Below are 26,182 nucleotides of genomic sequence, written 5' to 3'. Positions count from 1 at the left end.
CCCTAGAATCCTGGGCTGCACAGCAATCTCTGTCAGGGCAACAAGGAAGTCTCCCCATCGCTAGAAAGGCAGGAGGGTGCTGGGGGAAAACCCAGCTCTCTCCCCAGGTTTCTCTCTCCCTTTCTGCTGTGAATGTTTTATGTTCTTGGAATGGTCCCAAACCCCACTTCTTCCTTAATATTCAGGCAGCCCCTCATCTAGCTCCATAATTGACTTTAGATGGATTCTGCTTCCCAAAACACGACTCCTTCCTGTCCTCTCCAGAGGTCCATGAAAAGTTGATGCGCAACCATGCATATAAAGATGGTGAGGGAAATACCCACAAATCAGAGCAAACTTTTAGATTTTTTATTATGCTTTTGACAGTATTTTCTGAGTGTTCGAGCAATGAATGGGTTTCTCTGAGATGCCATCTTGCCACGGTGCCAAACAGCGCATATGCACTTTAAAAATGTAATTTAAGCTCTAACGAATATGAGTTTGGATTCAGAATGCAATTTAAAACCTACCTACCTATCTACCTGTCTATAGGTATATACAGTGACTACTTTGAACAGATCCACATGAAGGAGTTGGAGAACAGTTTCAAAATAAATAATTGCTTCTCTAAACTGTACAAAATCCTACCAGCAAATCAGCGACTTTCATTTCCTCATGATAGGTCATCACTTTTATACCTGTAATAACTTATGAAATACACACAGAGAATTTAATTTGGTCAAGGCCAATGCTCTGTCATACACCATCTTAAATGTCTCCATACGGGGCCCTGGACACCCACTCAAATGCTGGTTCTTATCTCTGCAGCTGGGTGGGGAGATGGGCGACCTCTCCCCTGCGCAGGCGACTTCACATGGCAGAGTCACATTTCCACACTCACAGTAATAAGCTCAGCTTGGCGGGAAGAGTGCAGCTGAAAGAGATTTTGAACTGTCAGGCGATACAATTCCCAGTTGTTGCCAATTATATAGATAAATAGGAATTTACATAATTTACAAAGAATTTGTGTTCATGGCTTATTTTGAAGCCATTCCCCAAAGATCCACATTTATTCATGAAAGCAAATATTCAACCTAATAGCCTTGAGCTGGGGCTGTCTTTCCCGTCGGCTTCCTGCAAAGAAGGCCTGGGAACTCCATTGTGTATTGGCCTGGTGTCCACAAAGAACACAGAGGGTCAGTCACTGAGCAAGAACGAGCTCCGTGTTGCCAATACTCTCCTTTTCTTGTCACAAACATCAAGGTTCCTTTTTCCTTCTTCCTTCCTTCTTTCGAGACGCATTCTTTTGGTGGGTATCAAGCACAGCTGAAAATTTCTCTGCCTAAATCCCATAAGCTTCAAATTCATAAACTCCCGTACAGCTATGATCCGTGTCTAAAGCCAACGCCTCGTGTCCCTCACTGACTTACGCCATGCAGCCTATTCTAGGTCTGACTTTCAGGATGTGAAAGTCACATGCTCCTGCTGCATGGGCATTTCGCATTTGTTACAAGATGGACACATGTTTACATTTGCAGAGAGTTAGCTTTGGAGTCCACTTATTCTCCAAGAGAAGTCATGTCAAAAGCCAGTAAGTGGCTTTCCAACTTGCCAAACCTCTCAAACACAATTTCCTGCATGAAACCGGAGCCGCGGGCGTCATGGTCTGGAGCACATCTGGGATCATTTTACCCATTAGGAAAACTGGGGTCATTTGGATTTGCGCATTCTTGTAGTAGGGGGGTATTGTTAAGTGGAGACTCTTTGGGTGGGTTTCCTGCCCTAGGCAAATTCACTTCTTGTCCACAAAGAGGTGGAAATCTGAACTGTGTGCGAGCAATGAGAGAAGCCTCTCGAGACCAGGATGCTGCAGGCCTGTCCTCCTAAGGGGCTCCTTGCTGAAAGAGGCAGTGGGGGCAGGTAGGCGGAGCGAGGGTGAGTCCACTGCTGGGCACGAGCTTTGGATGGTGGAGGTCTAAAGCCTGCTTGCTTTGTCTGTCCTTGACTTCAACCTATCTTGAGGAAAGGGGGCAAAAGAAAAAAGAAGGTATGTTATGAAAGTGTAGCTCTGTGAAACTGAAAATGGAACGTCTTCCCACTGCCTCTCCAGCCTGTTCCCTGACTGGAACTGTACGTACCCTCTTACCAGTGCTTCTCAGCAATTCCCGAGCCTACCACCAGACTGGAAAGGCGTGAAAAGAATAACAGCAGCAGACACGGCTGCTAGGAGCCCTCCCGCAGCCTGGCCCCATCTTTGATTATCACAAGCTAAGGATGGCGGCAGCTTCCACTCTGAGAATAAGAGTCTAGGAATTACTAACTTGAATCTTGTAGGAAAGCAAGAACATTGGCTTCATAAAAGCCTTTTTCTTCCCAAGTAAAGCTTCTTACAAGAGCTTTACATGAGTCATAGAGACCTGGAAGAACACTTTTCAAGACGAGGCCACATCAACCCCATCTCGAATTACAACCACCCCACACTGCCTACCCCTGCCGTGCCTTTCTGTTATCCTTTGCAATCTCACTTTCTATTGTATATACTTGTTTGCTGTCTGCATCCCCTACTAGTTGAGCTCCATAAAAAAGATCCTGTGCCTTGTTCCTGCTGTGTCCCTAACATCCAGAATGGTGCCCAGCCCCTAGCAGGTGCCCAACAAGTCTCTGCTGAACGAATGCATAAGTGAATGAATAAATGATGCAATGGATGGATGGGTTTAATTACATCCTGCCCTCACTGAGAGGAGCTTTGGTTTGGGGTGAGGAAGAGAAAAAGAGGAAAAAGAATGAAGAGGCAAAGTGGGACCATCTGGGTCTGACTCACGCTCTCCCGGGCTCTGTCTCTGCCACCTCGGCCCTCCTCCTCCCGCTGCATCTTTATTATGGATGCTGACAGATCCCTCTCTGGACTAGACTGGAAGCGATCTGCCACCAATTTGGAAAGCCTCCTGTATACTGAGCATGGTTTCATCTTCCCTTGATCAGTCCCTGTAGAAACCCAAGCCACCTCCAGGCCGTTATTATGAACATAAATTCCCATCCCATTGCAGATGTGCCGCTGAGTCATTAATAACGACTTCTGATTGATGGAATGACAAAGAAAACCAGTCTGGTTGCAGGAAACCCTCAGGATCTCTCATACGAAAAAGACAAGTGGGTTAAAAAAAATGATAAAATGAATTGGAGAACCAGGGGCCTGCTGCCAAGCTGCTGTGATTCACCTCTGTCCAGAACCAGCTGCTGAAAAGAAGAAATGATTTTTTTTGAGGAGAAAGACCACATGTTGCTAAGGAAGCAGAGGCAAAGCGTGAGCCTGGGTAGAGCAGCCTGTGGGGCCTCTGAGAGCAGTGGTAGGCCAGCTTTCTCCAAGCCAGGTGAAATCCAAGCAGGATGTCACTGCCCAGAGCTACGAGGGATGCAAGGGCTGGTTCCCAGGACACAGAGTAGAGTGGCCAGGGCCAGGCAAGTGACCACGATCATCCACAGCTTCAGCCTGCTCTGCCCCCAGAGATGGCCCACCAAAGGCACCATTGCCTGTGGGTGCAGCACCCCATGAGATCTGGGGTCCCCACCGGACTAGACCAGATGCCACCCCCTCAAAACACCCTCCCCCCCAGAAGGAATGACACGTGACACCTTCGCCTCCTTTGACACAGGCCTCTGTTGGCACCTCTCACCTTCCCTTCCTCTTCTTTGTCTGTTTTTTCTGCTGTCCTTGAATTACTGTGGGGAGAGAGCTGGTTTTAATGCATCAACCTGCCTTTTCATGTGGCTGGTTTTTCAGTGTCAAATTATGACTTCCTATTCTCCACCAACGAGTACATTAGTGCATTCCCCAAGGACTGCGTCTCAGGCACAGTTTCTGAAGGCTGAGCGCTCGGTGGGTGGATTTCTACCAAAGTACAGAATATACTCACCACTCGGTTATTCATCGGATGTTTAAAAGCCCAGAAGGAGGAAAAAAGCACGCAGTTCACACTGGGTTTCGCAGGCTGCAGACCCTGGGGTCCTGTGTGCTATGGTGTCTGCCTTGTTGGGAGCCCACCCCTGTCTATGTCTCTTTTGTACGCATCAGGGCAGCTCACCTACGCCTGCTCCAGGAAGGGTTTTGAAAGGGCTGCTCTGCCTGGCTGCGTTCATGAATCTTGGCCCAAAGTTAAGAAAGAGAGGAGTAAGAAGCTTTAACAGGAACACCTGTTCAGTGAATACCAGCTCAAAGCTGCTGGCTCAAACATGGAGTCTGCTTGTTGGTTCCATTCAACATGATCGACAAGCCTCCCTAAAGCAGCCAGGACAGACCACAGGGTCCCAAACTTGGGGGCCTCCAAGGGCGACAAAGTAAGATAAATGCGTAACACAGGTAAATGGATATTACACGTCCTACTCAAACGTGAGATGCCCCCACTCAGTTCCAGCCAATAGTGGCCAAAGCGATAGGGGTGCTCTGAGGCCAGATGGTCCTACGTGCTGGGTTTTTTTCCCCCAATAAACCTTTTGCGCTCTTATCATGTGCTGTTTTCAAAAAGGCTAAAAATATGTATTCGGCGGGGGTTAATTCTTCCATCTTTTAAGTGTTGGCAACTTATTCAGATTTTCACAGTGTGCTGTGCAGGCCAGAAAAGCAATATGTCTGGAGAGCAGACTCAGCCACGGCCACGGTGAAGCCTCTGCTCCGAGAGGCAGCGAGTGGGTGGGGACACTGCGCCTCCCGCCCTCCTGATGCTGAGGACCTGGGTCTTTTCTGGGCTCAGCACCTCCTTTCTCTGGCCCATAGGATGACAGTGGTCAGGCTATAACTGAACCATCCTACACGCTCCTTCTAGAAGCCCCTGGCCTGGCCATGTCAAGGGTTGATTCACGTCTGCAAATGAGTGAAACTAGAGGAGGTGTCATACCTGCTGATGTCCAGAGTTTGGGTGCAAAAGTGCAGGCAGGCCTTGTCATATTTCCCCGCACAAGCGCAGCGCAAGTGCGGCCGCTGTGAGAGCGGCAGGCTCCCCGGAAGCAGCCCCGCAGACCTCTTGCCCCGGAAGCTTCCTCTGTGGTTGGACAGTCCATAGGGCACAGTCCGTCTGCAAAGCAAAGGGTAATGTTAGGTGAGCATGCCCAGGCCTCCCTACTCAGGGGCCCCCAAGGGTGTGGAGTGAGAACTGCCACCTGGCTGAGAAGGTCTCAGAAACTGGTGTTCATGCCCTCCCTGCTACAGTTCTGGGTCTTAGGAAGGTTCTGGAGGGAACCGTGCACCCTCTGCTCCCCACAACCCCCAGGAAGAGAGTTGGGACTGAGGGCATGGAAGGACATGGAGGGTCTGGTTATCTGGGCAGCAGCCAGCCTTCTCGGAGCTCAGCAGGTGCCTGGGCATGTGTGCCCGCCCTTTCAAGGCCCTCAGCCTCATCGAAGGCACCGGCTGCAGGTGTGACCTGAACACCCTGGGGCTCAGCACTCTGTGCACAGAGGTGGGCTTTCAGTCTCTTCGAGACCAAACCATGGCTGGCGTAGCCCCTCCAGGGCAGGTTTTGCTCCTTGGCTCTGGAAGTACCACCTGGGCCTCCACCTCACCCCCATGGAAAGCCAAGAAATAATTAAAAACAATTATAGCACCCTGTCCAGAGGTTTTTCTTCCTGTGCCAAGGGCATTTGGGACAACCTACATGCTGGTCTGGGTCTTCGCCCTAAGCAGACCACCTGCCTACCCCGCAGCCCGAGGCCATCCCTGGGTCTTGAACTGGGTTTCTTCTGTGTGCACAACAGGGCTTGCAGTCTGTGCTAATGAGGATACAGCCATCAGAGATGCACCCTGGCCTCTGCAAGTTGCTTCCTCAAAGACACAAACATCAGAAGGAGCACTGCATGCCCTCTGAGAGGCGGGCGAGAGCCCCAGCCGTGCAGCTGAAGGGGGAGCCAGCCTCAAGACGAGCCGCACTATAAAGAAGTCTTGAAACCGTTGACCAGTTTTGTTCATGGTTGGCTTCGGCTGGAGGAGTGTGATGGCGTGGCTCAGAGCAAACCCGTGAAACCTGGTTTTAACAAGTGTGTGCCTCCAAACCATTGCTCCCCAGAGAAAAAGGAGGTACCTGCCAGGCAGTTCAGTGGGAAGAAGTCAAAAGCAGATGCTTAACTCATTAGTTTTATTGGACTTGATTTGAGGGACAAATTACTAATAGCTAGAGGAAACATATGTGGCCAATTCCACTTTCCCAATAAGCCTTGGTTTTTCTGCTAGTCCCCAAAGAGTAACCACCTTGGTTTCTATTAACCCCACAGAGTAACACCAATTATCCATCTCAAAGGGAGTCCTGATATCCCCTTTTTTCTTTTTTAGACGGAGTCTCGCTCTGTCACCTAGGCTGCAGTGCAATGGTGCGATCTCGGCTCACTGCAACCTCTGCCTCCCGGGTTCAAGCAATTCTCCTGCCTCAGCCTCCCCAGTAGCTGGGATTACAGGTGCATGCCACCATGCCTGGCTTTTTTTTTTTTTTTTTTTGTATTTTTAGTAGAGACAGGGTTTCACCGTATTAGCGAGGATGGCCTCCATCTTCTAACCTTATGATCCGCCCACCTCAGCCTCCCAAAGTGCTGGGATTACAGGCATGAGCCACCACTCCCAGCCACACTCTGCATTTTTAAAATCAAATCAAATTGAATTTCTTTTCATTTGAAATACAAGCCATGAAGCCTTTTTGAGGCAGTGAGGGCAAATTGGGCAAGGGTGCCCCACAGTGACCCAATGCTTGGAAGGAACCCCCCACTGCCCCCATCTCCTAGCTGGGTTGGACACAAGAGCCCAAAACTGCCCCCACCCTATTCTTCCATTTTTGTTCTCCCCCTTAACTCCTTCCCACCGAATTTCCTCAAGAAACAGAGGTGATGGGTTCCCTCCAGGCAGAGGCAGGCTCCGCTGATGAGCCGTCTGTGCCCAGGAAACGGAGACGGAGGGCAGGATCCAGCCCTGTACTGAGCTGAACCCTCTTTCAAGCCCATTTTTTCTCAAGAATGGGAAATGGGCATGAGGGGTGCAGCAAGACAATGTAGACATTGTTTTAAGGCAGGGTTTGGCTAAAGTTATACTTTTCCAGTAATAGGGCCACATTAAATTTCTAAGTGTTGACATCAAATTCAGCCCCCCATTTCTTGGTGAAAATTACACGCAAGGAATAACAACGCTCCCATTTTTCCATCAGCAGCGAGATCTGCAATTTTGAAATTGCTGTCAGCTGATTATGCATTTGCACATGTAGAGCCACTCAACTTGAGCAAAAGCACTCTAAAGTGTTTTACGTAAGGAAGGAAACAAGGCAATGTGGTATTTGTTAATAGAGGTAGGTTTAGCACTTCCCCAGCCACCAAGAGCAAAGTGGTGGTATGCAAATGAGCCCTGGTGATTTCAGAGAAAGTTTAGAGATGCAGGGCCCTCTCCCGTCCTCTCCCCAACGGCCTTGAGGCACAGAAACCCCTCCACCAAGCCTTGGGCCTTCTGGGCATGTACTCTGCTGGCTGACCTGTGTGGGTATGAGGAAAGCTGATGGCCCAGCAGGGCCTGCCCCTGACACTGTAGAGTCTGGAACAAGAGTTCACAATGGAGACCCACCTCCCACAGGGAGGTTTCAATCAACTTGATAAGCTCTTAAACGAAAAAGTGTTATGCCCCCTATCTGGACAAATGTGGCTTCCAAATGCCTTGCAGATCCAACCTTGAATTTAGAGTCCTGGGCACCTGGCCATTCCATATCGGAATGTGGTGGAGATCCAGTGCTTTCTCCGCTACCCTGCTCCATCCAACACCAACCTGCCTTCAGCCATTCCCTGTGGATGCCCAGGCTGCTTCCTCCAAGCTCCTCCCCACCACATCCTGTAAGCAGCTGTCACCTGCAGGCCTGGGGATAGGTACCTGGAACCCTGCTCATGCCCAAGTGTCAGGCCCTGGAGGATACCTGTGCAGGCCCTGGAAGTGGTCTTGGGGATGAGTGAGTAGGGAATTTCAGCCCCTGAATACCCAGAACATGGTCTTGAAGAGGGTACACGTGGCTTTGAGTCCCACAGACTCTTGCATTGGGGTGGGAGGCATGGCCAGAGTGGCATCAGAGGCAGTCCTCTAACCCACAGAGCCCATGGTTGGGGTGTTTCTTACCCATGTCTAAAGGCAGATTACCAGATCCCCAAAAGGAGAGGGCAAGTCTTTTATTTCTTTTTTACCCACCATGGGCTGCACACAAGGCCAGGCAAATAGACTATTGACTGAGCAATTGCTAGTTCATGCTGAGATCATTCTAGTCTGGCCAGACTGGATTCTTTTCACCCTAAGGAGTTCAGTAACCACAAAAATCATTGCAAAGAATCTCCAACATTTTTAAACATCCACTATATACATAGTAACAATGTAAGTGTCACAGAGACACAGAAAGGCATATCCCTATGTGTCCATGCCTTCAGGAGTTATATGCTGTTGGACTATGGAAACAGGAAAAGGAAAAAAGGCCAGTAGGTACAGGTATGTGCAAGGTACACACAGGACACATGACCTGCTAATACTGCTCTTACGTTATATGATGATCACTTTGCCCTCTCAGCAACTTCCTGGTTGACAAAAGGGTGGTTGGACAAAGCAAAGGAGATACTACATGGAAAATATCTAGCAGAGAGTCAGCTGTAAGCAAACAGTAGCTACTGCTGTTATTTATTTGATCTGGGAGGTCAAGTGAATTGTATCAGAAAAGTCCCATCTACTAAGCCTGCATTTGAGATGTTTGCCTTAGCAATAAAGAAGGGTAATAAAAAGCCCAAGGCCACAAGTTCCCTCCTTTGACACCACCTTCTTACCAAGGTCTGCGGGCAGATTACCAGCTCACGAGCACTTATACCCATATCTAATGAGCATTTACATCTCATTTGTGTCCTGCTTCCTCACTGGCTGCTTACTGAAGAGTGAATAGGGAAGACCTAATGGTGGACCGTGGATGTGAAGTTCAATTGGCAGAGAGCCTTTGACCAGCATGCCCTGACCAGTGGTTGTGGCCTGCTGTCCTATAACACAATGGCGTCTTCAGAATGCAATCCTTTATACAAGTAGGCAGTTCTTCCATCTGCTACTGTCCCAGTTATAAACACTCCATGCACGGGCTCCATGCAAAAAAGCAGGTGAGAAGATTAATCCAAATACCCTTAGGGAAAACAAAATACCCTCCAGCACACCTACATTTGCAATCTCTGGTGGTGTGTGTGTTAGTATAATAAATTACCACTCAACTTATGTATTCAGAACATTCATTATTTGATTGGCGTAGTGGCATCAGAGTCTTATTTGTGAAATGTTTCTTATTTGTCAGGTTTTCCCAAAAATCATGTATAAGTGTTATGAAATATTAAATTCCCAAATCTCCCATATTCATTCTTCATTTGCAATACCACACTGAAAACATCTTATTTCACTCTACAAGAAGTTTTTAAATAAGGAAAGCTGACTTTTGTTTTAAAGATTCTGTTTTTAAGTTCTGTGTTGCCTTTTCATAAATGAATTAACAATCTCCATCTTTCTGATCAGGAAACTGGCCTCTATATCTGAAATTTAAAGAAGAGACACAGATATTCTCAAAGGCCAGTCAAGAAACAGCAAAAGGAGCTTCACTGGCCAGATTCTAAATTCTTAGGAAAGCTTGTCAAACTGTCATTCCCTATTGAAAACGCAGTTTTCATTCCAGCCCCCACAACTGAGTAGCATTCAACAAATATTTGCTAACTGCTTTTCAACATGCAGGTGCTGGACTAAACTCTGGGTGAAACTTATAAAAAGGCAGAAAAGGGGCAGGGCCCTGAACACACACAGTTTTAATCCAGTACCGAGGTTAGCAAATTGGCATTTTTGTCAGGTTTTTTCTGTCAATAGTGTTTTTTGTTAAATCCGGAAATTTCACATAAACATCCCAATTTCCAGCTTTTCTTGAAGAGCTGGAAGTTGTGCTTATACCAACCTCATATTCCAGCATGGCAGCCGAGTAGTGATGCCAGAGACTGGGCGTAAGCCCTCCATTCTGCCCCAGTGCCCACCATTTTCAGTAATTTTATACCTGGCCCCCTTCACTCATCTTTTTTGTGTGTCTGGCCCTCAGGAGCATCTGAGTTTACAACTCCTAGTCTAGTGGCTTATTCCATAAAGCGAAGACAGATAGGTCAGATGACACATGAACAAAATTAGTACCTGACACTATTTTCCCCTTTACAAATAGAGGTGTTGTTGTTTTCATTTAAATAGCCCAGCTGGTCGCTTGAGTGTCTCTCCGACAAACAGAATGTGTTCATGTCACACTTAGGATACATGTCAAGTTGATGATCTACTTCCTTGGTTCGAATTTTTCCTTCTGAACTGGGAAGGCAGAGGCAATATTGTCTTTCAGCCTAAGGGACATACTGCACAGAAGACGTGGCTCTGTGACTTGTCCTGTGGCCAAGAGGGGGAGAAACAACTGTTTCCCACTGGCAGACAGTCAGGAGGCAGCCCCCAGCTGCCAGGCACCAGCAGTCATTGGATACCACCTCCTGCCATTCCCTGGAGAAGCAACTTTTAGACCCTCGCATGCTTTCTAACTGCAGCTCAATTTCAGATTTTATTACATTCCCTAGAAGGCACCACTCATCAACTCTCCCAAGCTTAGAAATGTCTGCCTTGGCAGGGAGGAAAGTGTCAATCACCTTCATTTATTCTCTGTAATCTGAACCAGTTTGAACGTGGCTCTAATGAGTAAGACAGAGTGAAGTAGGAAGATTAATCCAAATACGCTTAGAAAACAGAATGCCCTCCAGCAGCATACCCACATGTACGGTCTCCGGTGTGGAAGTGGCTGACTATTCAAAGGCTCACGAAAGCGACCCTTCACTTCAGCGAACATCCAGCGGATGCTGCTACGCATGAACAACCAACACTTGGAGACGAAGGGGAGAGATCGGACCAGGAACAGCGGCACCTGCGCTCCACGGACTGAGAAGCAGGCAGTTCTCTGGAGCGCGAGGCCAGCATTGGTTATTTTTGTCTCCTAGGATCCAGTCTGCCATCTTCTCTTTGGAGCATTATCCCCCTCACATTGTGTGAGGTCCCTGGGGGACAGTCAATCGCCAGGCCTCACCCTCCTCTGCCTGAGGACTGGTCAGGAGACCTAAACTGGGCCAGTCGGACCCCTTCTCTCCCAAGACTCCTGAGAGGAGCAACTCAAGATCAGAAAACACTCTAAAGCTGTGGTTTGCCAAGGGCCCTGCCCCACCTTATCCACTTGGCGCACCCTCAGGCCCCCAGTCCTAACCTGGCACCTCTCCTTTCAGAGCCTAGGGCTTCTTTTTGCCTCCAGTCTGTGAGCTATCCTGCATCCTTCCAATGAAGTCCTCCTGCGCTTTGCCAGCTAGACTAGGTTTCTGTTGCTTGTGACCAGTGAACTCTGGCTGACCCTGAGCCTCACTTTCATGACATGGCAACCACGGTCTCTTGAGTGTAAGAGGAAGGCTTGTAGTCTCTCCAGCTGTTGAGGACAAAAAAATAATTTTCTTCACCGCCACAACACACAAGAGCATGTTCAGAATCAGGGCAAACCCAGCACACTAAGCTGGTTGTAGTCCTTTCCCCCAGGTGTGCACACTGTGAAATGTCTGTCCTCCGCAGGTGGAAGCATGACATGCCCCTCCTTTCCCCCAGGTATCCCCAGTGTCTGTCCTTCAGCAGGTGGAGGCAGGCATGCTATCCCTTCCTTCCCGGGAGGCTCAGAGCCCACCCCCAACACTCATTTGACCACCTCAGAAGTTTTGTTCTCTACTGAACTTATTCCTTGCCCACTTATCAAATGCTTATGAAAGTCTGCTGTGGGCCAGGCCTTATGCCAGACAGCCCATGGGGTGCTCTTCCAACCTCCAGGAAAGAAAACAGGCCAGGAAACATAGCTCCTCAGTGACCTCATTATACAAGCAGAGAACACACACAGGCACTTTCTGGTTCTAAAGACTATTATACAAACCTTATGCTTCCTAAGCACTGGAACAGTGAACCGGCAATTCATAGCTTTACTTCTGCTGCAGAAAATTCTCACGGCTTCAAGTTGGGAGGACCCAAGGCAGACCATTCATCCCACCACCCCACAAGGTGGGAAGTCCATCTCCTGCAGCCCTCAGAAAGAGCCCATGATTTTATAGTATTTGGAAATGTCAAAAGCAGTGAGCAATGTGCTGTGGGTTAATTGTTGCCTTTTTAAAAAATATGCTCTATCCTTCTCCTTTCCCCTCAAAAATCCTTTGGGATTATCCAGGACTTGACTGTTTGAGAATTTTAACAGTATCACACACATTTTCAAACAGAATATTGAGCACTGGCCCCTACCAATCAAACCTAAGAAAGAGGGCCAGTACCTTCATTTCATTTAAAAGATGGGGTCTGGCCCAGGCACAAGCCCCTGGCTCAGCAACAGCAGGACCTTGTCCAGCCAGCTCCACTGGTTGTGTCTCCCCTATTCACCTCTCTGTCCAGGGCAGCTGACACCATGGCTGGCTCAAAATAGGTGCTCAATCAGGTCTCAATATCTCAACAACAAATATCTGTTAAATGAATGAATGAATGAGGTCCACATAAGCCGTCACTTCCCGGTCCTACCCAGTGTCCCAAACATATGACATTCTTGGCTGACTCAATGGATCTCCACTTATTTTGTCCTTACTCAGCCAGTCTTTAAGGAGTTTTCCTAGAAAACCTTCTAGATTACTTGTGGCCTCTAGATTACTTGAAGTGGAAGAATTATGTCTTGCCAATAACTCCTGCAGGCCACATCAGCACCGTGGTAGACAAACCAGGCTGCATAGATGGCTAAGGTAGCAGAAGTAAAACAGAGGCTTTACTAGGCTGACAGACCCAGGCTTCTAGGCCCAATGACCCACAGGAAATGTGGGCACCTTTCCTCTGGTTTTGAGAAACAAAAGGGCTGGCTGGGTCTCTACAGGGTCCCTCTGGCTCCAAACTCCACTCAGAGATTGTCAAAGGCCCTCACCATCCCTTGAACATCCTCAAAAAGCTCAGTTACTGCAGAAGGCCTTAGACGTTTGCCCCAACACTAACATCACAACTCAAAGTGGGGTTCCCCACCCCACCCAAGATAAGTGGTTCCCAGGATCTCATCGACTGCATTTAGAAAGCCTTCACCCAAACTATTAAGGTGGCTGGAGTCCTTTCCCCCAGGTGTGCACACTGTGAAATGTCTGTGCTCCACAGGTGGAAGCGGAGGCAGAAGACATTTTCTGATCTTGAGTTGCTCCTCGTGTTCTTCACCATTGCACATTCTTCCATGGCCTATTATCATAAGGCTGAGTTTTAAAATAATCTCAAAGTCACAGAATTTATCAGACCATCAGCTCATTGGACCATAGACCTATTCCTCCCCTAACACAGGTACTCATACACTTAAGGATATTTGGAGGAAGCATTAGGGGGTCAAAGGAAAGGAGAACAACAGAAAAATACCTCTGTTTTTGTTATATGGTGTGTGATTCTCAAGACTGATGGCTGAAAAAGAAAAATTAGAGAAAGAAACTCCTCCAAAGCATGGGGAATGAAGCCATCTATGGAATCCTACAGATTAGCAGGTTTCCCTCCATCTGGTACAACCCAAATGCATCAAATGAGTTAGGCTAGAGTTTCTCTCCCCAGCCCCCAGTGACTCTGGTGAATTCCAGGCTGAAGTAGGCATGAGAAATCCGTAGCTGCCTGGCCCAGCCTCATTATAACTTTATGCAAAGCTGCAGACAGACAGGGCTCAAAGTAGTTCCCAGCAGTGGAAAGAGAAGAGGGGAAACAGGGAGCAAGTATTTTTGTAAGGATGGATGTATCTGCAGAGGGATTTAAAAAAATGCCAACACCATCATACACACCTTTGAATAATCTAAAGAAAGCAAAAGACACCCTTGCTAATTTTCAGGAGATACCAGGTTAAGGATGGAAAAGATATTCATGAACAAGACTTATGCTCACCATCACAATGGCAGTAGAGATGCTCTCATGCTCCACCTAACCTAACTGTCTATGTCCTTGCATAATGCCCTTTCGGTAGCTCTGTCAGAGGTGTTGGAACCAGAGCAACTCCATCTTGAATGCGGGCTGGGTAATATGAGGCTGAGACCTACTGGGCTGCATTGCCAGAAGGTGAGGCATTCTTAGTCACTGGATAAGACAGGATGTCCACACAAGACACTAGTCACAAAGACTCCCACTAATTAACAGGATGTGGTTAAAAGAAAAGAAAAAAAAAAAGATGGCCAAAATCCACCAAAACCAAGATGGCGGCCAAAGTGACCTCTGGTTGTCCTCACGGCTCACTATATGCTAATTATAATGCATTAGCTGCTAAAAGACACGCCCACCAGTGCCAAGACAGTTTACAAATGTCATGGCAACATCAGGAAGTTACCCTTTATGGTCCAGAAAGGGGGAAACATCAGTTCCAGGAATTCATGAATAATACACCCCTCGTTTAGCATATGATCAGGAAATAACTGCAGTAGACTCAATCAAGCAGCCCATACCACTGCTCTACGAAGCAGCCATTCTTTTGTTTCTTTACTTCTCTAATAAATTTGCTTTCACTTTACTCTGTGGACTCGCCTCCAATTTTTTCTTGCTCGAGATGCAAAAACACTCTCTTAGGGTCTGGACCAGGACTCCTTCCCAGTAAAAGCTCCAATAGATTTATCAATTACCTCAAACTACTGAGTCTCTGTTAGAGACACAGGCTTTATCCTCAAACAAGATGCCAGGGCTGGGATTAGGGTGAGGCAGGCGAGGCAAGCGGAGCAAGCTCAGGGCCAGATCCTGCCTTTATTAAAAATAATATTTGGTCGATTATGAATTTTTTGCACTCATTTTGGTTTTCTGAAAATAGTGCATTACATTTTACTCATTTTTTCCTACTGAGTTTTTGGTGCCTTCTGAAAGTTTGTACCTGAGGGAGCGCCTCATTTACCCCAGTCTATTCTCAGCCCTGCAAGAAACCCATGGAAATCAGATTTCTAAAAATCCAGAAAAGTTACATGCACCTCTGCTGTCTCATGTAGTTGCTTCTGACTCTCAGCAGAGCTTTTTTATACTCCCCAAGCCGTGGTGTGAAAGTGTCCACCAGCAGGCCAGTCATGCTATTGGCCATGTCTGTCGGCACCTTTCTCATCAATGCATATGAAACTAAGCTGTTTCTGGTTTTCAAATTACTGAGCCAGGGAACAGGGCTCCCTGACTGTTCTGCTCCTGAGTTACTGTTTATTAAGAGCTCCCACCACATGTGCCCTGAGAAGGCTGTAAAAGAAGGGGAGGCCAGTGCTTCCAGGCCCGTGAAAGTCTTCAAGTTCTCCCAAAGCTCTTAGCCTTCACACTCTGAGGTGGGGCAGAGAAGAAAGACCTCCCATGCTTCGTCCTGTCGGTCTGTTCTTGGGAGGCCTGGTGGGCGAGCTGGGATTCAGAAGCACCCAAAGCTATGCTGGACAAGCAATTCATGCACATGTGTCCGTCCTCCACTACACTCAGCCATGCTCTGCGATTTATTTTCCTTCTGCGTGCAATCAATTTCTATCCCAAAAGGGGTAAAAGTGCGTGTATATGTGTGTGCCTTTCTGATTTTGAAGAACACTGTTTCAACTGAAATACGACAAGGAAGGAGACCAGGCCACTTTCTCATGCAAAACAGAGACCACCCACTTCCTATACGCTGGAACTCAGGGCGGTGGCGGAGACAGGGTCACCCTTTGCAGCTCCCTCTCTGAGGTTTGGAGCTGGAATTATAAAGCAGAAGCATTGTTTGCCTCCTGGCTTCCTTTGTTTTAAATTCTTGCAGGAATAAACATAACCAGACACATCAGCGCCTTTCATCTGCCTTCAGATTTAAGGCCAAGTTTCTCACTGCAATGGCCCTTTCATCTAGCAGAAATCCAAATTCTCCCTCGGGGTCACAAAGAGTCACAACCTCTTTGTACCAAGTTTTCTTGCTACAAATCAAACTGCCTTCCAGCCTCAAGTCCCTCTGTCTCCCAAGTGGAGATCAGCTGCATTCCACCAAGCCTGTTTTTATTCCTGGACCACTCACCCCTCATGCTGACACTGGGGCAGAAAATGGGGCTTTCTGCCTGTGCATCCCCAACAGAAAAGTCCTCATAGGGCCGACTTTTCCAACCAACTGCAAAATTTTGCCCTAAGTCCCTCCAATTTTAAAGAAGTATTGGCCGGGCGCGGTGGCTCAAGCCTGTAATCCCAGCACTTTGGGAGGCCGAGACGGGTGGATCACGAGGTCAAGAGATCGAGACCGTCCTGGTCAACATGGTGAAACCCCGTCTCTACTAATACAAAAAATTAGCTGGGCATGGTGGCGCGTGCCTGTAATCCCAGCTACTCAGGAGGCTGAGGCAGGAGAATTGCCTGAACCCAGGAGGCGGAGGTTGCGGTGAGCCGAGATCGCGCCATTGCACTCCAGCCTGGGTAACGAGCGAAACTCCGCCTCAAAAAAAAAAAAAAAAAAAAAAAGAAGTATTTTGCCGCCCCGTGTTCTAAGAAATATGCCACTCCAACCCAAAACGGGTACCAAAAGTGCGCTATTTTCTAAGGAAGAGATAGAAATGGTTACGTGAGGGGGAAAACCCCTGAAACCATCAGTCAGAACCTCAAGCTCAGGATCCCTTTTAGTCTGGCCAAAACTCTCTTCTTTCACATGCCGTCTCAAAAGCACATCGTGAAATGATGCTTTATAAATGGATGTCTGTGGGATTTCCTCGATTGCTTCCTGGTGACTCCCGGTTGCTGACACCCACTTCAGGTCCTGGGCAATGCTGGATGAGGTTGGAAATGAGGCCCCTGGGGTCCCATGGGGTCCTCAGCTGCAAATTACAAGGCATTATATCTACTCTGCTGGACACACCAAGGACAGGAGGGCCGCAGATGCCTCAAGCAGCTCTTAGCATAGGTGTTTAACAAAGAGGCACAAAACAGATCATTCCTACTGTCCTGAACTGACACCCCAGTCACCCCAGTCACCGCCCCTACCTCCTATTTCACCAACATAGCCCCAGACCCATGCCCTCAAAGAGCGCCATGTCCCAATCCTGAGAAGTTCCAATGATTTACCAAGGGGAGAGGGAAGCGATAGGAAGCAGAAAGGAGGGGCTGAAAGCACAGGACTGAATCTCAGCCCAGCCCAGCAACCTTTGAGTCTTTATCAGGCTGCTTATCGGCGACAGCAGACAGCCTGCCACACCTTCTCCCAGGGTCTATAAGCCTTCTGCTAATTGAGGCTAACAGACCGTCCTGCAGGGGACAGGGTGTACAAGCTTGCTCTGGGGCACTCCAGGGGCTAAAATCAGAGTCAGACAGTCCGAAGAGGTGGACCCCAGCAGCACTTGGGAAAGGACTTTCTACTCACCAGCCAGCATCCTCCAATCACAGAATGGGATATGGCAGGAGGACTGGGTCTGGCCCAGGAAGGGTTTCTGCCGGGCTGGAGGTTGTGTTGTTATTATTGTGGCCACTGTCTTCAGGACGCTGAGTGTTTACTAGACTGTAGGCACTGTGCTAACCACGCCCTGTGTACTTTCTTGTGTCATCCTGAAAATATCTTTCCTCATAAAGTGCTATCTATTCCCCGACTCTCTAGATGGGGACACCGAGGGTCTCAGAGGCAACATAGCCTAAGTGGCAGATCCAGATTCCAGCCCAGGTATTTGAGCCCAGAATTTGAGCTCTTAACCCCTACAAATGGATCTGTTTCTCCTCCATGTGGCAATTTGGATGAGTGGGCCCCAGGCCCTGTTTCTCTCTAAACCCCAGGAGTCTCTGAACCGAAGTTTGAAGCTGGATCTTCAAGAAGAGATGGAGTTGAGCAGACCCATCTCCTGTGTCTGCCCTGATCCCGTAACCACACCAAGAAGCAAGAAGACAGGAGGAGGCATGGAGCAGCAGCCAAGAAAAGAAGAATCCTGCACCAGGAATAGAGCTCATGGCCTGGGAGTCCCTCGCCTTCTCCCCCAGACTCAGCCCCCTCTGCCCCTGCATCTCTGACATTGGGACAGACCTTCTGGTTTGCTTGGAGTGCACACTCAACCAGCCCCTCTTACCCACAGAGAAACCACCAAGGCCCTGGTAGGCTAAAGGAGAGTCATGTCCTTCTGTGCAAGCCAAGGCTACATTTCCAGAATAAAATTTAGGACATGTGATAGACCAAGGACTTGAGCTTTGCCCATGTGTTAACATATGTCTACAAAAATAATCTTGCAAAAGGGCAAATATATGATTATATAGAATTATCTATACAAGTCATCACTATCAAAAACAATGAAACCCCAGCCCTGACAATAAAGCAAGACCCGATCTCTACAAAAAATTTTTTTTACAAAATTAGCCAGGTGTGGTGACATGCATCTGTGGTTCCAGCTACTCAGGAGGCTGAGGTGGGAGAAATGACTGAGCCCAGGAGCGAAGGATGCAGTGAGCTGTGACTGCACCACTGCACTCCAGCCTGGGCAACAGCACAAGACACCGTCTCAAAAAGACGAAACCACCCTGAATCAGTCATGGTTGGGGAACCATGTCTTTTATTCATTCTTCATCCCAGAGGCCCACCCAGTGCTGACCCAGGTGAGGCATTCAAGGAAAACATATTGAATAAATGAAAGCAGGAGTCACCTAGGATGGCATATTAGTCACCTAAGAAGCCCATATTGGGAACGTGCCCTCAGCAGGAGGCTCACGGGGCACGCGTCAGGGCCGAACTTCTGGGCTGGCCACCCAGTTCCCTACTCACAAACTCTGTAGCCTTGGGCAAGTGACTCAGCCTCCTGGGCTCAGCTTCTTCCTGTAAACTACAGAGACAATGGCATCCAACTAATGGGGCTGTCGTGCGGATGCCATGAGATGATGTGAGGTCACGGTCATGGTCGACATCCTCACCATCCATGCATGGCATCATGATTAGTAGCAGATTTCCAAAACCGTAATGGCCAGAAGAGTGGCCCTCTGCCTCAAATGGCCACATCTCCAACAACAATACTGCCAGGTGTGGCTCACAGGTCAGGGTGACTTTTTTTTTTTTTTTTGAGACAAAGTCTCTCTCTGTCACCCAGGCTGGAGTGCAGTGGCGTGATCTCAACTCACTGCAACCTCTACCTCCCAGGTTCAATCGATTCTCCTGCCTCAACCTCCCCCGTAGCTGGGATTACAGGCACCAGCCACCACACCCAGCTACTTTTGTATTTTTAGTACAGACAGGGTTTCACCATGTTGGTCAGGCTGTTCTCAAACTCCTGACTTCAGGTGATCCGCCTGCCTCGGCCTCCCAGAGTGCTGGGATTACAGGTGTGAGCCACCGTGCCTGGCCCAGGGTGACTTTTATCAGGATCCCAAAACCATATTGTGGTGCACAGTTGGCTCAGCATGTGCAGGAAGTTGGGGTTCCAGATGCAACCATTCCATAGGAATGTTCTAAAATGTGGAATAGCTCTTCTGGAGACCATGCCAAAATGCCTTTCCTGAAGAACACAGAAGTGAAAGCCAGAATCTGAGACGCTGCCCTTTCGCGGTAGAATACATTAAAATACAAGTTTAAATGTTTTGTTAATTCTTCTTTTTTCTCTCTCTTTACGACATTAGAGGAGAAAAGAACTCAAAACAAAAGCCATTCCTGCTGGATTAAGTTAAGTGTGGCTTGCTATGGGGCAGCCTGGAAAGCCGGGCTGGGCATCTTGGTAGGAGCTGACCAGACTGTTGGGATTAAGAGAGACCTGGCAGGTCGCTGTCCTGGAGTGGCTGATGTCTGCATCTGCGGAGGGGCACAGAGAGGCAAGGGCACCTCCTGGCCCGAGGCCACACAGATAGTCATGACCAGGACTCAAGGGCAGCACTCCTGGGTTCTGGAGTCTTCTCCACAAGTGGGGACTGCAGATCCCAGATTTTCCACCAAGGTCAAGGTTTCCAACATCCTGCCCTGTTCTTTTCGTAACTGCATTCCTACTCGCCAGCCCACGTGTGTCATATTTTGGTTTGGAAAACACAGTTGTCACCCAGCATCGCAATGCCTCCCTCATATGTCATTAGAGGGATGAACAGACGGCAGGACCTCTCAGCTCATGGGGTGGGAAGGAACACAGTGGGGCCCTTTGCTGGGTGCCCCACAGCTCAGTCAGCCATTGGATGGACAGGTTTTCAGCCTTCAGCCAGGCTCTGAGGGGCTGCTCCGCTGTGAAATGTGGTTCAAGCTGATATCCCTGTTATGGGTCACTTTAGGTGTCAACTTGGCTAAGCTACTGTGCCCATTTTTGACATGTGATTAACATTTAAATCAGTAGATTTTGAGCAAAGCAGCTGACCCTCCGAAATGTAGTGGGCCTCATCCGATCTGCTGAAGGCCTTCACAGAAAAGACAGGTTCCCGAACAGAAAATAATTCTGCATAGCCGGGATTATAGGCACGCACCACCATGCCTGGCTAATTTTTGTATTTTTAGTACAGACGGTGTTTCACCATGTTGGCCAGGCTGGTCTCGAACTCCAACTAATGGGGCTGTCGTGCAGATCCCATGGGACGTCCCAAGGGACATCAACTCTCTCGGGAATTTTCAGCCTGCTGACATGCAGATTTCTGGCCTGCTAGTCCCCCTAGTCGTGTAAGCCAAATTCTTAAAATCTCTCTCTCTCTCTCTACATATATATACATATATTTCTGGAGAGATATTGCCCATAACTTCTGTCTTATCCTCCAAAAAAAGCCCATGGCCCCCAAAGAGCAACCAAATATTTCCTTTGGCAACTGTACTTCTGATACATGCATAATCTGCACACACACACACACACACACAGACACACACACACCCCCTACTGGTTCCGTCTCGCTGGAGAACCCTGACTCCTACAGTCCCAAGCTACGTGGTAGAGCATTCTGTTTCTTCAGTCTGCTCACAGAGAACAGCCACAATGTGCAAGGACATCAGCACACGGACCTCTTGTTCACCACCTGTCCCCTTACTATCTTATTCTTGGCAAATTTTCCACGACAATAGGATGGGATATGTTTTTCTCTTATTTGGGACTCTGTTTTTGTGGGGATGGGTGGGATGGCCTGGGGACTCTGGGGGGTTGGGGTACCTAGCACAGTCCAGGAAAGGCAAATGGAAATCACACCCTCCCATTGATGAGCTGTGACCCCAGCAGCCTTGACAGGCCAAACATAGATTTGGTTCCTCTTTGGGGCCATGGAGTTTTTGGAAGACATCACAGAAGTTATGGGCAACATCCCCAGGAAGAATTCTCCTGCCCATACCCATCTCCAGGGATGTGCAGGTCCCCTGAAGAGCAGTCGTGCACCTGGAGGAAGAGGCCTCCTGTGTGGGAGAAGGCACTGGAGTTTTAGGAGCTCAGTAACAGCAGAAATGAGCCAGAGTACCCAGGCACCAGGACTTAGCCAAAAGTCAACCAGCATTTCCTGAGCATCTGTGCCATGCTGGGTGCTGACAGAAAAGGGCGACCAAGCTCGGGTCTGGAAGGACAGAGGCAGGGAAGAAAGAAGGAGGGAGGGACAGCGAGGAATCTGACCTTCTTTCCAAAAGAGACTTGAGACCAAGTAGTCTCTTGAGACTGAACTAGACAGTTAACTTTCCTTGGGAGCTGCGGAACAGGTCTCGGTAGTAACTCCCGGCGTTACTCCTCCAGCATCTCAGCTCCTCTAATGTAGCATAAATGACCGTACTCAGAGAAACTTCCACCAAAGATAAAGCAGGAGTGTTGAGTCTATCTTCACGCAGCTGGATGGGCCATGGGAGGAAAGACGCTGAAAGGTGAAAATCACCCAAAGTTCAAGACCCCCGACGGAGGCACAAGAATGAAGGCTCCTTCAGGTGCCCAAAGCAGCCGCCACTGGGACAGGGAGAAACCACAGCTGGTGGAGCAGCTGGGAGAGTAAGGCCAGTCCTTTAACGAAGAGGGCATGACAGCCAGGAGGCAGGAACCGCGAGAGGTGGGGTTGTGACCAAATGGTCACATTTCTAGAACCGCTAGAAAAGACTGTGTCACCTGCTTCCAGTGCCTCTTTTGCTCAGTTCAGTCACTTTTTTAGATTCCTCCAAGTCCCTCGAGGTTCAGGTTCCCTGTCACTACAGCCCATTTTCTCAAGCTGCAGTCTTGTCTGAGGTATTTTAAAGATGGCAAATAGACCTATCTACACTTCTACAGAGTTTCAGGAAGGAAGGGAAGAAGGGGAAGAAGGGAGGGAGGAAGGACAGGAGGAAGTGTGGAGGGTAAGAAAGAAAGGAGGGAGGGAAGGAGGGAAGGAGGGAAGGAGCGAAGGAGGGAAGGAGGGAGGGAGGGAGGGAGGGAAGGATGGAGGGAGGGAGGGAGGGAAGGAAGGAGGCCATTCGGTAAATTCTGCCTCATAAAAATTATTCTGCCTGTCTAATTTCAAAACGCTCAAGTCTGGCTATTGTCATTTTTGTTTCCCAAGTAGCTCAGGAGACGCACAAACTCCAGATTTAATCCTTCTTTCTTCGTGTTTAAATTGAACCAGGGTGAGGAAGGAGGGGAAGAGGTAAATCATACTTTAGGGGGAAGTTATCAAGTTGGTTGTCCTGGAAAAAGCCAAAGATCCACAGCTTCATTTCAGGACAAACGCGCAATCATGAGACAGGACTTCAAACAGATTGCGGGGTGCGTGAGACAGAATTGCAAACAGATCGCAGGGTGTTGGTGAGACTCAAGTCATCGCTTCCTCCCCAGCCAGTGCTCCAGGGCTTGGGGAACAGGCAGCGAATGAGATGGTCTCCAAATCCTCTTGTGCTGCCCACCACCCCAGGTCCCTGCCTGTCATTCCATTAGCTTTCTTCTTTCTCCTTCTAGAGTCACAGCTGGGGATTCTGGCCAAGACAAGAACTCAGTTCCTGGTGACTGCCCAGTGCCTTCCATTCTATGAAGCAAATTTGGTCAGAACACAATGCCAGTGGGACAAGAACCAGAAAGGGCGGTGCCAAGGTGCAGGGGCTATAAGGAAAGGTGACTCCCATCACTGTCTGAGGACAGGGGACAATTGATGATGGCCCAACATGCATGGCTTCTACCTACCCCACAAAGGAAAAGAAACCAGAAGGCACCCTCCATCCTCTCTGTTGCGGGTGAACGCAGCCCAGCCAGCAAATCTGGCTATCACAACCATCTACAGAGTGGAACGCAGGAGAAAATGCAAATATGCAGCTCTTGGTTCAGAAAGTATTAAGGATTTCAAGACAGTGACAGCAGGACATTAAGCCAAGCCAGAGTCCTTCTGAGTGTGGGACCCTGTGCAAGTGTCCTGCTGGCTCAATGTGAAGCCACCCTGCCTGCCCTTCTAACATGATGGGGCAATGTTCCAGACCTATCCTGGATGTGATTAGAGGTCTTGTCCCCAGGTCTGAAAGACTTTCCACCCCTCAGGTTTACTACCCTCCTCTGCACTTCATTTTTGAGGTGCCCACGACACAAGGTAGGTAAGTGAGCTGCATGAAAGCTGCCACCGAGGGCTCAGAGTACTGGGCTTGTGGATGAAGGAACCGTGAGGAACATGAATCATGGTGGCTCTGGACACAGTGGCAGAGTTGCCTTTACAGGCTTCCAGGGGTTGGCATTCACAACCATCTCTTAGTTCCCAGCTAAGAATCCCTAATAGGGTGCAAGCTGGAGTCCCAAGAGATCCCACAAACACCCAGGGAACAGAACTTAGAGGCGTCTGGTCCAAGTCCCACATCTTAGAGATGGGAAAGCAAATCCCAGGGGGTCGGTGACCCAAGCCAGGTCAAGCCCTCTGTATGGCTTGCAAGATGATGTGTCTACAGAAGGGGTTCCCTGAACACTGGGAGTCACCAAAGCCCCCCCATGTCACAGCTACACTCCCTCCACATGACCCCAGGAGAAAGCTGACTTCCCTACGGGACAAACCCCAAGCAAATTCAGGATGGTGCAGTCTAAGTCCTAGGATAAGAGAGTTCCTGAGGACTGCAGGAGCGAAGGGGAGGCCCTCTGTGGCCGTGGCAGTGGGCAACCAGAGCCAGCTGCGGAAGGTCCTGGACGAGCTGATGGGAATTCACCCTGCCTTGGCACCCAAATGGGCCTACCAGGAGGAAGGAGCCTGTCCCTGGGGAACTTCCCCCCCGAAGTGGACTGCGCAGGTTCTATCAGGCTCAGCTAAAACCGCCCTTAGACTCCCTGGAAAGCAGTATGCTTTCAAGGGATTTTGAACCCCTTGGATCCTGGTGGGGTCAGCAGCAGGTATGAGCCCCCTTATCCCCTGGGGAATGAGATAAACTTTCGGGGCTTCCTCTATCTCAGAAAAGAGGCTCAGAGAGACTTCTCAGGTATCTAATCCCCCTGGTCAGTTCCCTTCACTCAGAGGGAGGACTCCCCCTTCCACAGGATCAAGCTCAGGATTGAGTTTCTCTTGGGTCAGGCCCTCGGGGGGGATGTAGGTCATACGGATGACATGCAGAAGGGACCTGGGCTGGCAGGAGGCCCCAGCAAGAGCTAAAGGCTGTGCCAGAGCAGGCTCTGGGCTTACTAAGCAGGGCTGGGGTGGAGTGAGGTCCTCCTGGGAATGCACAGATGTGGGCCGGGCGTGGGAGCCACGTTCCTCACCGTGAAAGGCTGACTTACCCGGCTGTGTTGATCCAAATGATGTCCAGGTGGCAATAGTAGACACACTCCCTGTCCTTGTAGGTGAAGCACGTGCAGCGCCTGGATCGGTGGTGCTCAGGGGTCCCCTTGGCAGCCTGCTCCTGCCCAGGGCTTCCAGGACTTGGACCCTGCAGAGCTGTGGGGGCCAGAGTCCCCTCGCCAGGGCCAGCCACAGTCTCTTTACAGTCCCCCTCAGATCTGGCTGCAGTGGGGGCCTGGGACACTCCGCGCCTGCCAGCATCCCCAGACTGGGAGCAAGGCACCAATCCTGTAGGAGGCAGATTGAGGGGCTTCTGAGCTGAGTGTGCAGACCCCTCAACACCCGCCACCCCCAAACACCTAGGAGGAGGGTGGAGCAAGCAAAACGTCTGCAAAGTTTCCAAAGTTCTGTGCCGTTTCTGAAAAATTTCCAAGCTATCTGCATGTTCTGTGAAAAGCTTGCAAGCTCTTTGCACCCGTTGAAAACTTCGCAAGCGTTTTGCACAGCCTCTCAACAGTTCGCCAACTTTCTGAAAAGTCCCCAATTTCATGAAAAATTGACGAAGTCTGCCCAGGCAGCAGGTCTCCAGCCCGTGAGCGAGCTGCAACCCCCAGAGCCTGTGGGGGTAGTCGTTGCGTGCGGCTTCTGCTCCCCAGCCCGCCCCCAGGCGTCTTCAGGAGTGCAGAGCCCGGGCAAGAGTTTGCTCCCTGCAAACACACATCTTCTCGGTGCCTTGGATCCCCCGCCCTAGGTCCTTTTGTGTGCACTCGCGCCAGGAGAGGCGCGCCCGCCCCGCGCACTTACCTGCTGCGGAGGTCACGGTGAGACCAAAAAGGAGCCACAGCCCCGGCTCCATGAACCCAGATCAGGCGCCGGAGCACCGTGCCAGAAGGACGGCCGCTTGTGGCAGCGAAAGAGCACTGGGGCCAGGCACAACTGGCCTCGCCCTCCAGCCGCGGGGGTTCGAGGCCGGCCGCTCGCTCGCTGCGTCTCCAGCTCCCGCCAGGAGTTGACTGTGGCGGTCACAAACTTTCAGAGCGCGCTGCCCATCCCTGCGCGGAGCTGGCCGGCTGTGGGCCCGGGCTTTTCTGTCTCCTGCACCACCCCCGTCGCCTCCCCGCCCCCGAGAGGGGCTGGAGCTGACTTGCGGGGCCTTTGAACCCGGGCACACCGGGGGTCGCCTTCCAGGCACTGGGGGGAGTTGGCCAGGAGCGCAGCGGCTCAAGGCGCACCCAGGACAGCGAGGGGCGGGGGCGGCGCGGCGCGGCGCGGTGCGGCTGGGTGGGGTGGGGTAGGGTGGGGTGGGGGCCGGGACAGCTGCCAGCTGCCGGAAGGCCACGAGAACGCGCGCACACGCACGCGCACACTCACAGGCGCACCCCCGCCCGCCAGTTCGCTGCTCCTGAGTAGCAGCCCCCGCCATCCAAGAGCAAGAACAGATGAAAGAAGGCTGTGCAGAAGGGGGTGTTACTTTTCTATCAGGGGCTGAGGGAAAGACACATTTCTGTATTCCCCGAGTGACACCTTCCCCTCAGAGAGCCTGCTTGCCAAGGCGCT

The 26,182-nt window shown here is 49.8% G+C and overlaps 1 protein-coding gene across 2 annotated transcripts; it reads right to left on the bottom strand.

Moving 5' to 3' along the window:
- Positions 1-334: 334 nt before the first annotated feature.
- EDN3 (endothelin 3) lies at positions 335-25,684 on the bottom strand. 2 transcript variants are annotated; one of them, XM_012467560.2, is made up of 4 exons: positions 25,430-25,684; positions 24,625-24,913; positions 4,872-5,048; positions 335-1,995 (listed from the first exon to the last, which is right to left on the bottom strand). In XM_012467560.2, the coding sequence occupies exons 1-4, from the start codon at positions 25,479-25,481 to the stop codon at positions 1,992-1,994; spliced, it is 522 nt and encodes a 173-aa protein (XP_012322983.1). In that variant the 5' UTR covers positions 25,482-25,684; the 3' UTR covers positions 335-1,991. The 2 variants fall into 2 exon arrangements, with proteins under 2 accessions (XP_012322983.1, XP_012322982.1); XM_012467559.2 differs by having other exon boundaries at positions 335-1,991.
- Between the last annotated feature and the right edge of the window lie 498 nt (positions 25,685-26,182).

The sequence above is a fragment of the Aotus nancymaae genome, unplaced genomic scaffold (assembly GCF_030222135.1).
Source record: "Aotus nancymaae isolate 86718 unplaced genomic scaffold, 86718_ANA_hifiasm-v0.15.2.pri h1tg000029l, whole genome shotgun sequence".
Taxonomy (NCBI): domain Eukaryota; kingdom Metazoa; phylum Chordata; class Mammalia; order Primates; family Aotidae; genus Aotus; species Aotus nancymaae.
This window is presented reverse-complemented; position numbering and strand designations above follow the sequence as displayed.